At 37.0% G+C, this 13,268-nt stretch overlaps 1 protein-coding gene across 4 annotated transcripts in view; it reads right to left on the reverse strand.

The window, feature by feature from the left end:
* Positions 1–13,268, reverse strand: part of LOC127412404 (cullin-9-like) — a 72,985-nt gene that overhangs the window by 25,747 nt on the left and 33,970 nt on the right. For 2 of the 4 annotated variants that reach the window (XM_051648726.1, XM_051648723.1), the window contains exons 13-24: positions 12,331–12,436; positions 12,017–12,244; positions 11,846–11,936; positions 11,139–11,310; positions 10,677–10,782; positions 10,471–10,566; positions 4,652–4,827; positions 3,672–3,805; positions 2,927–3,112; positions 2,691–2,720; positions 1,528–1,658; positions 992–1,174 (exon numbers count right to left, since the gene is read on the reverse strand). In XM_051648726.1, the coding sequence (XP_051504686.1) occupies positions 992–1,174; positions 1,528–1,658; positions 2,691–2,720; positions 2,927–3,112; positions 3,672–3,805; positions 4,652–4,827; positions 10,471–10,566; positions 10,677–10,782; positions 11,139–11,310; positions 11,846–11,936; positions 12,017–12,244; positions 12,331–12,436 (1,639 nt within the window). The remainder of the gene's footprint in view (positions 1–991; positions 1,175–1,527; positions 1,659–2,690; positions 2,721–2,926; positions 3,113–3,671; positions 3,806–4,651; positions 4,828–10,470; positions 10,567–10,676; positions 10,783–11,138; positions 11,311–11,845; positions 11,937–12,016; positions 12,245–12,330; positions 12,437–13,268) is intronic. The other 2 variants (XM_051648724.1, XM_051648727.1) reach the window with 2 other exon arrangements.

Consider the following 13,268-nt stretch of genomic DNA (forward strand, 5'->3'; position numbering starts at 1 on the left):
CTCATCCGCTCAGCATGACCAATGCAAAGTAGACGCATTTACTAAGCGACCCTCCACAGCAGTGCAGCTGAACCTGATGTGTGTCGCGATTTGAGCAGCTCGTGATGAGCAGTGGTCGCGCAAACGGTTTATCAGGGATGCGTGCTTCTTCTGACTAGCTCAGTTTCATCACACTTTAATAATGTTTAGCGTTCCAATCAGTTCATAACTAAATGCATCAGGATACGCGAATATGAGCTAGGATTAAAAAGAAAGAGGAAGGGGGTCCTGGGTAGCTCAGCGAGTATTGACGCTGACTACCACCCCTGAAGTCGTGAGTTCGAATCCAGGGCGTGCTGAGTGACTCAAGCCAGGTCTCCTAAGCAACCAAATTGGCCCGGTTGCTAGGGTGGGTAGAGTCACATGGGGTAACCTCCTTGTGGTCGCTATAATGTGTGGTTCTCGCTCTCGGTGGGGTGCATGGCGAGTTGTGCGTGGATGCTGCGGAAAATAGCGTGGGCCTCCACACGCGCTATGTCTCCGCGGTAACGCGCTCAACAAGCCACGTGATAAGATGCGCAGATTGACGGACTCAGACGCAGAGGCAACTGAGATTCGTCCTCCGCCACCTGGACTGAGGAGAGTCACTACGCCACCATGAGGACTTAGAGCGCATTGGGAATTGGGCATTCCAAATTGGGGAGCAAAAAAACAAAAAAAACAATTAAAAACAAAATGAAAAAAAAAATAATGGGACGACGATTTGGCATGCAGGTGCAATGGATTAAAATGCATACTCCTCTCTATCGCTCGCATGTGAGTGACTATTACGAGTGCCAATGGTGGGTCAAACAATAATTTGCAGACCCCCTGCTGTAACACCATGGACCCCCTGTTGAAGACCCTTGATCTAAACAGTCCAAAAATAGGCCTAATTTTCTTCATGCAAAATATAATTTCCTGCATTTTTTTAAATATGACAGATTCACTGAAGCATTCCCTGCTGACTCACATGCATGGCAGTGAGGATGGAGAGCTGAAGCAGAGCGGCAGAGAACCCCTGACGGAGCGCAAGCACAAACGCTGTGTGCTGGCCGAAAAGTTCCTCCATGGCATTCTTCAGCCGTAAAAACATGCTCCTGTAGCTCTCTACGAAGTCAGCAAGGCTGGATGTCGAATTCAAGAAAGTCTTTACCTGGAAACAGCCAAACACTGTCACTGTAAACAAAGTAATTGTAAACTTTTCAACAGAATTACCTGGCTCTGATCTGTCCATTTTAGTTTGAGATTCTTAGATGGTTATCAACTTATCTGTATACAACTAAACCTTATTTTTATAAATAAATTTGGACAACTACATATCCAAATCACTTGGATATGAGCAGACCACATGGAAAAAGTTTAGCTTACATAATACTCCTTTCAGGTACCAAACAAGAGTTTCCATTCTACAGAATTTTATAGATTTTCTACCCAAAAATCTCAGAGAATATATTCATATGGGAGTGAAAACATGTTTAACCCATTGCAAATATTTATTTGTCTAACCTGTCGCTGAACAACACCTTGCCAGCACAGAGCAATGCCTGCAATGCTGCTAGTATTCTTCACTTTGGGTTTGGAAGAAGATGAAGATGAGCTCACTGCTGTTGTTTCCTTATTCTTCCCCTCTTTACCATCTGTGAAACAACAAAAGCACATAAAGGCACTGACAAGTTGCAGCAAATGTCAAAAATAGGATCGCACATATAATACGGTCTACCAACCAAAATACCATCAAAACTGAGAAAAAAACAACATGCCAGTAATAAGGGGTGCACAATCAACTGAAGTCAAATATAATATACATTTAATCGCAATATGGCCATGTGATGATTTAACCAGAAAAAGCTGGACTTTACTTCATATGCAGACATGTAAAGGGCGGCACTCTGTTATGCCTACTACACATATTCGAAGCTCTTGTAGGGTTCGTGATACAGTGTTTTCAGTGAATTCAAGAGTAATAATACAAATCTAATATAACGAAAAACATCATGCCACAGAAAAGGAGATGGTTTGTTAAAGCGCACAATTTTGTATTTATTTATATTACTATTGAATAATATCAATCCAAATTTCAATATAATAATAATAATACAATATTATTTTATGTTAATATGATATTAAAGTGGACTGGGTTCCAAGAAAGATGAAGTGTACTGAGACCAAATCATATCGAAAAAGTGGACATAAAAGAGGAAGTACATAGTGAACATGGAGATTTATTTTAAGTTTATTTGTAATTTTCAGTTTAGGATCAACTTAAGGAGAACCAGGTTTGATTGTTTTAAAGAGGACTCAAGTGTGAACAGCCTTAAAAAGTAACTTGCTCTATTGTCAGCAGAGGATGGGCAAAACACATGAGATGTTAAATGGTTATCATATTACAGTTGAAGTTGCAATCGCAATATCTGCCAAATAATAATGTTTTTTTTTTTTTTTTTTACAAACCGTGCAGCTCTACCAGCAATTTAAATTGAAAGCCTGAGCAATCAATCAATAAATAAATAAGAGTGGAATTAAAAAAAAAAAACAAAACAAAAAAAAACAACTTTGATTCTTTTTTTATGGTAAGTTAGTTTGAAGTTGAACTTAGCAATGGATGGTTCTGCAAAACACATAAAATGAAGTAGAAATAAAAGAACATAAGCTTCTATACCATTACTTACTCTTTAAATCTCTGCTTCTGTTGATACCTTCTGAAAACAAGAAAAATATCTTGAAATACAGAAGCTTTCATTTAACACATCTACAGCAGGTGATTTAAAAATAGCACACCTGTTCTATTGTACTGGCTAGTAATTATTACCCTTATATTCTACATATAAAAGTACCCCACAGTAGCAGTGCTCCAGTCTTTATAGGAAGTATTGTAGTTTTTGTTGTAGTGTTTGAAGTCACTCACTGGATTTGATGGGAGGTTTGAGTTCTTGTGTATCAATAGTGCTCGTGTCCACATGGACAAGTAAATGAGTGAGCCGTCGTACGCGGGAGTTGAAGATGGATGCCGAGGTCTTATACCGCTTGGTCGATTCGGAGTTCACCAAATACTCATTGAGCAGCCAGGACAGAGGGCTCAGAACAGAAGTTTCTGTTACAGAGAGAAGAAAACAAGGAAGTCAATACAAGCCAAACCATAGAGGGACAATCCAAACATTCTAATACATTAAATATGGGTTCAAAATCAAGGGGGCCTGGGTAGCTCAGCAAGTAAAGACGCTGACTACCACACCTGGAGTCACGAGTACAAATCCAGGGCGTGCTGAGTGACTCCAGTCAGGCTTCCTAAGCAACCAATTGGCCCAACTGCTAGTGTGGGTAGAGTCACGTTGGGTTAACCTCTTCGTGGTTGCTATAATGCGGTTCTCGCTCTTGGTGGGGCACGTGGTGAGTTGTGCATGAATGCCACGGAGAATAGCGTGAAGCCTCCGTGGTCTCCATGGTAACACGCTCAGCAAGCCACGTGATAAGATGCACGGATTGACAGTCTCAGAAGCGGAGGCAACTGAGATTTGTCCTCTGCCACCCGGATTGAGGCGAGTCACTACGCCACCACAAGGACTTAGAGCGCATTGGGAATTGGGCATGCCAAATTGGGGAGAAAAAATAAAATAAAAATCTCAATGGTTGATCCCACGACTGCTCGATACCTGAGATGGTGATGGTCTGTATAATGGGGGTGATAAGGGCTTCCCAGCAGGTCCGACCCAGAGCCTCTGCAGCCTCAGCGTCAGGCAGGAATCGGTCAGCAAACATCTGCTCATGTTTCAGTGCGCTGTTTAACCTTAAGACCAGAGAGAGACCCACATAAAGAGGGGTGTAAAGTTGACAACCGCAAGCACTACCTCCAATGCAAAAAAAATCATAGTTTTTTTTTTTATGTCTTGTTTTCAATAAGGCAGTGAAAGTAACCTCACTAAATTTTGCAGGATGTGTGCTTGAAACAAGGAAAAAATTACCATTGGGTGCAAAAAATATAATTAAATCATTAAATATTCTCTGAAAACAAGTCATAATCATATATTCATCTTGTTTCAAGGATGTTTAGATATTCTGACTGGACAACAAGACAAAAACACAGATTGAGAAAAATATTTTTTGCATTGGCATTTCACAAATTATCAGGAATAGCAAAACAAGGCCACCATAAAATACTGCTGCCAAATAGGCCTACAAAATGGCCACAACTGAATTTACTTAAAAAAAAAAATCAGGTAGTGAAAATCACATTTTCATAAAATCAGCATTGTGTGTACAGAACTGAACAACTAGTTGCGGTGCTAGAAAGATCAAAGATGTGCATCTAGACTTGTTGACGTAGTTTCTCCCAACCGCCTTTAATTTCCAGACGTTAATAATCACTATTTTGTTCTTCTAAAATAGCAAACACCAAATGGGTTAAACTGTTGGTAAACTGTTGATGCCAAAGCGTTGCTAGTTTTAGTCAACCAAAGCAATTTTGTGACTCCTGTATTCCGTACACTCATGGAACGATAATGTAGGGGATTCATGTTCATATTTAAATGTGGATGTCACTCCCAAAACTATGCAGTGTACATGGCCAATAAGCTCAGCTTTCATTCTCTTAATTCTGCTCTTTATAAAGTTCAGATGTGATATAAGGTCTCACTTGTTAAAAAGCTGCAGCAGCTGGTTCTTGTCCTCCAGGATCTCCTGACACCAGGTGTGAGCTTTTGTTGTGTAGAAGAGATACGTGCGGCAGCACAGTTGCTCCTTAAACACTGGCCAGAATGTAGGCTTTGGCCCCAGCACCTCAAAACCATGCACTCGTGTGTCAATGCCACCCTGTACCACAGGAGGGAAGACAATTTGTTCAATGTAGCACATTCGAAATATAAACGCAGGGATACTGGAATCTAGGGATGGACATTTAAGTAATTTTGTGGTTGAGTACTCAAATCCACAAAAAACAAATTATCAATTACTCCTAAATTAAAGTGTTTTACTCACAACTGTTACCAAGAATGGTTTCAAAATAAGGTAACTTCAACAAACTATGCTTTTCTTTTGGGGAAAATATTAAATGAACAATATGCATTAATAAAAAATAATCAAATGTAAAAAGTAAAAAACATTTGCATAGAAACAAATACTGATGGCAATAGGGTAATGCACATATTTAAACTCTGATTCTACAAAGGCATTTTCATCATTTCACAAGTTATTATTCAGAAAAACAAGTGGTGAAAATTAGTCTGAAAAGCTTCTGAGTTTCTTGTACCGCTTCACAGTTTCTTTTCACCACAAAAGCACAGAAGCCATCAAATCATCTTCTCTCATTAGACACCTCGACGTTACATTCACAGTGCCCCCCAGTGGACTCAATTGTAACCGCAAAACTCAATTTGTTTTTTTAAAGTTGACTAGCTGGTGCAGACCAAGTACTCGATTAGTCGATAACTCGTGCACATCCCTACTGGAATCACACAAGATGTTTGCTGGATTTGAAAGTCCAGTAGTTGTAGTGCAAAAACAACTCTCATTTGAGACAAACTTACTAGATTCTTATGAAGGCCATAAGTTTTATTTCTAGAATTCACAACAACAGTACAACTCTTAAGCCAACATAAAACAGCATTCGAAACCCATTTAACATCTTTAATGTCACACATTTCTAAGTGAAACAGAATATTCAATTAGAAACAAAACATAGACCTAACTTGATTTAAATTGATAGGAACAGAGCCAGACCAGAATGATAGTTTGAAATCAGTTGTGAAAGACAACTTAACGATTTTCGGGCATTCACGTTTATGATTATTAATTGTCTGTTTTAGGGCGTTCACGATTATGACGATTAATTGTCTGTTTTAGGGCTTTCACGATTATGACAATTAATTGTCTGTTTTAGGGCTTTCGCGATAATGATGATTAACTGTCTGTTTTAGTGCTTTCGCGATTTATGACGATTAATTGTCTGTTTTAGGGCTTTCGCGATTATGATGATTAATTGTTTGTTTTAGGGCTTTCGCGATTATGACGATTAATTGTTTGTTTTAGGGTGTTCAAGATTATGACGACTGTGTGTTTTAGGGCTTTCACATTTTTTATTATTAAATGAAAAACGAGACACAAGTGCACTGTTTATGGCATTAATATATTTGCTTAAAAATGTCCTCATTTGGACAGTAAAATGTGATTGAAATTGGAAGTGTACAATAATCACGGTTATCTCAAATAACCAGATGGTTATTTAATTATTGTATCAGGTCTACTTTATAGTGTTTATATTGAAATACATTGTACAGTAGATGATTGTAAGAGTGTATATTTTGTTTCCCTTATGTGTTTGTGTGAGCTGGGAGCACAGACTTTTCAAAATAAGAGTCACCATTGTATTTTGGGCTTGTTCATAGTTAAAAGTCCCGTGTTATGCACCAAATCTTTTTTTCAGGGTTCATACAGACATCATTAAATGGAAATCATGGACTTTCAAGTAACTTGTCCAGCACCAATTTTTCAAGGACTTAAATGAGAGAACTCAGAGCTAACATATAATTCTGAGTTGCCAACTTGTATTACGAAATTACATAAACAACATATACAAGTCGGAAACAAAGCAATTACAGAAATTCCAACACGGCATGAATGGACCATTTAAAAATGTATAGGAGGTAACTGGCCAGGAAATTTACCACTATATATAGTATGTGAAAGTGTCTTTATTTTTTTATATATGTATATTTTATATTATACACACATACACAGTGTATATATTTAGAATTTGTTTGACATTTGAATTTTTAGCTTTTTAAAAATGTATAAATTCTACATTTTATCAATATGATTCATTAAACTGCATATATTTTAATGATAAGCTAGCACTGTTTAAAATAATTTGCATTCATTTGTATGACAAGCGCTAAAATGGTACCAGAGTTCCCAATCTTGTCAAGGGACAATTTTTCAGGGCATTTTATGTGCCCTATGTGTGTAAAATGTATACAAAAATACACGAGAGGTCATGATGTATAGTGGTTATTCGTATTCGATAATCACATTCAACAGTTTAATTACATTCTAAATGTCAAAATGGTGTCAAGACAAATTAAAACTTTAATCAAATGAAAATATAATTATTTTTATTATTTTTTTTTTTTTTACACATTACATTATTTATCAACTGAAGTACTTGTATACAAAATTCTCACAGCACAATCCAAAACAACATAGCAGACATTTTTGTCAAATGAAATGCTGCACTACAGAACATCACAAATGTGAGAAATTGCTTAATAACAGTAAACATTACATTACTAAGCAGTTGTAATATTTTATTTTTTTCCTATTTCCACATTTAAATTGAGATTTTATTTTGGTGTTTCTGTGTGCTTTTGACGGTAGTTTCCCACCTCCAGATAAACAGTTCACTACATGGCCCAGTGTAATTATTAAACCCCAAAAAGCTGTGATTTGATTAAATATAGTCTATATGTACAGCACACTTCATTGTTCTGCTTCACACATTAATTTTGAAACAGCACATGCAGTTACAGTTTTTCAATTAAATCGCGGTTTAATAATCTCACTAGGATATATCATAATTTTAATGTGATTAATTGTGCATTCTAACATTCACTTTCGTCCCAAATATGTCAAATTCTGTGACATTCTGTGTTTTATAGCTAATGCCATTTTTATGACTGGATTCAGTGATTCCATCCGTGTTTGCTGCATTGTGGAAATCATAGGGCCCTACATGTGGTAACCACGGTATGAGCGGACTCCGATCTTTGAATTATTGAATATTAGTTCTTATTCTGTAAGGAACTGGTGGTGCAATTAAAATTAAGCAATGACTAAGTTACAAACTAACATATCCCTAACTAAGCCCTTAGTTTAAACTGTACATCCCAACTTAAGTGAGACCTTAGGCACAGCTGGTGTCCAGATGAGCAGGTCATGTACCTGACAGAGCATCGTTCATGACAGTCAACTGTTGATGTTGTTTCACAATGTGCAGCTGTTGACAGTGCAAAACAATATAAATGTGTATTTGACAACTATTCAGAGTCCAGATCACTACTAGGGCTGCAGATAGTGATTATTTTTATAATCGACTAATCTAACAATTATTAAAACGATTATTCGACTATTCAGCGATTATTGCAACGATTAATCATTAGCTCTTAACCGATAATTCAGCTTGTGCCCCGACTTAAAAGGTTGCATTAATCATGCTTGCTAACAATAAAGCGGACAAAATCATCTTTTAAAAATACCTCTAAATGACATTCACTGAATTAAAGGGAAAAAAATCCTTAAGTTTAATTCAGTAAAAAAAGTCACTGCAAAAAATCCTATTGTCACCAAGTGTTTTTGTCTTGTTTTCAATTTAAAATGGTCTAAAAATATATTTACTTGAGAAGCAACATATAAGATATTTAGACTTGCTTTAAGAGACAAATATAAGTGTATTTTGTATATAAGTGTATTTTAACTTGGTTATACTTCTGCGACTGCAGTAAAGACAAAGTATACTTATAATTTTAGATATTTTAAAATATTTGTATTTTTAATATTATATTCAACATTCTCAGCTAAAAAATTTTTCTTCTGCAGTATAGCTGAAGTAAATGTACGTTGTTTTAAATATTTAAATTGGAAAACAAGCCAAAACAAAAACAATCAAAACTACCCGCTCTCACCTTTCTGTTCACTTCAATCCATCTTTAACTCACAAAACTCTCTCTTATTAATAAAGCTGCGTATTGCCAATTTTCTTCATGATAAGAAATGCACAGTGACACATTATGTAAAAACATACTGTATTATGATACAATACGTCGCGAGCCATCACGTTATAATCTAGCTGCAGCAAGCGTGCACGCTCGAGGGATGAGCGTCCCCGCGCCAAGGTGTGCCTCAGATGGGTGCAGTTTCAATCTCTCCACTAGTTCGGGACACTTCGCGCAACTCATAGAAGAGGCGCTGACCGCACAGAGAAATGCCAGTTTCGGAGTTTGTAGTTATTTACATGACCTGCTTCCTTATTATTTTAACTTTAATAAAGTTATAATTAAATATAACAGCTAGGTTTTGCTTCAGCAGAGCAGCAGCTCCAGTTCCACTTATTCCACAACGAGAGTGCTTCTGTATTTACTTATTTGGTATTTTTATATAATCCCCTCAAACTCTGCGATCTACATCACCTGAAGCTGTGAAAGTTCAGAGTACATACAGACTGTGAGGTGTGTTTTCTTCCTCTCCTCAGTCAGGCGCAAGCTGCAGTGCTGTTCTCGCGCACCATCATTAGAGTTTCGTATGATCTCATGTTCCGTTAATTGACATCAAACGACTATTCGACAACAGACATTTTTATCGACAATTTTTTATTTTTGTTGATGTCGATAATATCAACTAATCGTTTCAGCACTAATAACTACCATGTTTTTGTACATAACAGTTAAACAGTCTTATTATACTAAAACATTTTCCAAGACAAATAATAATTTTCCAGGACAATTTAGGTATTTTTCTCATTTTCCATGACCTTTTCATGACTGGAAAACTGCATTGCAAAATTCCAGGTTTTCCAGGACGTGTGGGAACCCTGGGAACTGTCTCTTTAAGATAAATCGGCAGTTCAGAGCGAGAATCTGACACACGTGTTATTCGTTGTTTTTTAATCACATCTGATCTATTTTTTTTCTTTTTACTTTTTGATCAATGACTGACTATTAAGAACAGAAAGGATATTAAAAGAGACATTATTCAATGAAAATGTGTGGATCTCATCTTTGACACACATTATACAAAGCAGGTCAAACTAAATTTTTACACAGAATGTGAATTAAAATCAAACAGTCGCATTACACCTGTCTTTAGAGTCATATGTGTTAAAAGGGAAGAATGTTGTGAAATCAACGTGTCAAGGTTTAACTAAAATAAGATTTTAACTCATTAAATGCAATGTAAATGTACCTATGACATATCACATCTCAACGAAAGCGATGGTGACTAATGTTCTAATTTGACTAATGAGACTTTTTTTTAAAGGCAACCTCTTTGTGTGTTACTTCAAGAGAGCAACCATACAACTGTGCTGTACTTGATTTTTTTCTTTCATATTATATTACTTTCTATATATGAATTTATATATTCATACTTATTTCTCATTTATAGATTTCTTCTCCTGAACTGAGCATTGAGAAAGACGTAACTAAGATTATTCAACAACATTTTTACCATCACTTCATCTACGGCCTTCTGTTATATTCCCTGCAGACTCTGCCTAATTCTTGGGCTGGTAAAAGAGTTAACACAACAAGCTGTTGATGTTGAATGGTTTTGTATATCATATTGGATATATTTGGATATATTTACTATCATCTGACGGAGAGAAAGGTCCAGTGGAAGAATGGATCAGACACATCTAAAAGCCTAAAACCTGGTGATAATACAGAAATCTCATTTTATTTGTCTGACCTGTTGACATCTTTTGACTCTGATCTGTATGATGGGCCAGAACCGGGTCACATTCTCCAGCAGAACCACATGACTGGCTGAGGGAGCAACATTCACCTGTTCAACAAAAATGAAATGTGTGAGGTACCTTTACATGCCATCTTCAAGTTCTCTGTATGATCATCCCATCTGCAATGAGAGATTATGAATGAGAAGTGCTTTCTCACAGTGTTGAGTTCAGTGTTGATGTTTGTGGGATCATCTCCTCCCAGAACAACAATACGAGCTGGCATGTAACTCGAGTCCTCACTGGCTACCAGCACTGTCAACTGCCTGTGAATGAAGAAAATCATAAAGATTTTAGATGTGCCACAAATAGTTCCATCATTAAGGGCATTTTCACACAAGAGTGAGGGTGGAATTGAACTTGGGACAATAAAACCATGTAAATAGACAAAATAAAAAAGGCTTTCTAGAATTTGCAAACTGCAGACATTTTTATAAATTGTTAGAACATTTTCAATAAATGGCACAAATTTATATACATACTATTAACTGGAAAAGGAAAATGCTTCACAATAAGAGCATTGCATGTCAGTCGTGCATTAAAACAAGTTAGATTTTTGCCATAATCATCTATAGATAAAGAAGCATTGGCTAAATGTTATAAAGTATCTAAGCTAGCATACCTGATGATCACCCCTTTATGCATGTAGATGTTGATAAAATGGGAGCCTGTGCAGCCATTGGATTCCCAGTAGGTTTTGGGGTTTTTGTCTGTCAGCTTGTTAGCTCGATGGTGATTGGAGGAGACCTCCACCTTCTCCCAGCATTTATCCTCCTTCAGTTCCACACTGGAACCTGCAGAACATATTCCTTTCGAAGTTAACACTGAGCTTGCAGCTTAGTAGCTTTAACATTCAAGTGCTATATGACTGAGTGATGCAATGTTTCTTTTAAGCAGCCAGTCTTTCATTTTTCTAAAATTCTTGTGATATTAAACACATGCTGTTATGCCTTGCAGTTTACTAACACAGTTTTAAAGGAAAGGTTCACCTAATCATTTACATTTACTCATCATGCCATTTCAACCCTGTATTTTATTTTATTTCTTCCGTGAATCACAAAGGAAGATGTTTGGCAGACAGTCTGAGCTGCTTTGCGATTTGTCCTTTTTGGAGCTGGGCAGTATAAATCACTATCCACTTCCAATATATGGAAAAGAGCAGCTCAGACATTCTGCCAAGCATCTCCTTTTGCATTTCACTAAAGAAAAAAATAATAATATGGTGTTGGAATGACATGAGGGTGAGTACGATACGATTTAAATTTTTTGGGTGAACATTTCCTTTGCGATTAAACACTCTTAACATCTGCAAGTTTTTCAGGAACAGACCTTGGCACAAGTTCCGCAGGAACACATCAAAGAAGGGAATATTGATGGGCTGATGACTACGACGATGTTCTTCAATCTGACCAAGGACCATCTAATGATACAGAGAGGACAAATTAACATTTGCAACATTCATTCCTAAAACATGTCCAGAAAAACTTGAGATCTTTATACCTGTATGCATCCGGCCAGCACACTCGTGGTCATTTTCTTGTAGAGGCTGGCGTACTTCTCGCAGTCATTGATGAGGTCTCGCAGCTCTGTGACCATCAGCAGGTTGGTGGCATGTTTGTCCAGGGCTTTCAGAAGAGCTTCTTTAGTGCCCAGACGACACATTACAACAGCATAGTCTTTATTCAGAGATGCAAGACGATACAGGAAGCGAATGAACTGCTGTACAACCTAAGTGTGGGAGATTAAGATGAATGAAATACTAACATCTGACTTATCATGAAATCATATGATTAAATAATATGTAGGAAAAGTACCTCTCTGTCACTGACAAAGGCTGTCATTGAAGACAGGCATGGCTCAATACTCTCATGCCAAGGCAATAGATCCTCCTTGTAGTTATCCAAAAACTTGTTCAAAATCCTGTTGAATATAAAAGAGTTACCATCACAAAACCATCCCTACAATCAAAAAGTTCAATAAATGGCAAAAAATACAGAAATAATGTAAATTCTGTTCAATGCTACAAAAGACATGATCACAAATTGCCCATAAATTAACCCTTTAAGCTCCGAAGGTGTTTTTAAAAATGTCCTGTTTCAGTGGCATGCCCAAAATGTAAGGCTTATAACTACCTCTGAAAAACTGCTATTGTTTTTTTCCCAGTCATGTTACCGGTCACCAAGTACAATTTTGTGTTGATACGACAAAGCAATCAAAAGTTATGGCATTACAAAAATGATTTACCCTAGTGTCCAAAAGTCTCTCCAAACAAATAAAACATAATTGTACATAAGAATTAATTACACATGAAAATACAACAATGACTTAAGGTATGCTCTCTCTCCAAAGCATGCAGGCATGAGTAACAAGATCTCATTCAGTTCCATTCTGTCATTTGAGTCATCATTGAGTGTCATGAACTTGGCGCCATCTCCTGGTGGCCATATGTAATTCGAGCGAACGATCCTCTCTGCTCATATCTGGATGATGTTCGCCTCTTGTTGCAGCAATCTGAATCCTAAAATGACTGGTTTAGCTTTCCATGATGCTGGACAACGTACTACATAACTTCCAATGAAGTCATCTGATCCAGGAAAGCGAACGTGTTTTTAGCCAGATAGCACATTATGTGCTGTGTGCACATTGTCCTTCATGTGGATTATCTAATGATCTATGTATCCAATTATGTTATGTGTGGGCTCATTTTAACCAGAATCCCCTCCTCCAAGTAATTTTGTGTGATATGTTATGT

The sequence above is a fragment of the Myxocyprinus asiaticus genome, chromosome 21, assembly GCF_019703515.2.
Source record: "Myxocyprinus asiaticus isolate MX2 ecotype Aquarium Trade chromosome 21, UBuf_Myxa_2, whole genome shotgun sequence".
In the NCBI taxonomy this organism is placed as follows: Eukaryota; Metazoa; Chordata; class Actinopteri; order Cypriniformes; family Catostomidae; genus Myxocyprinus; species Myxocyprinus asiaticus.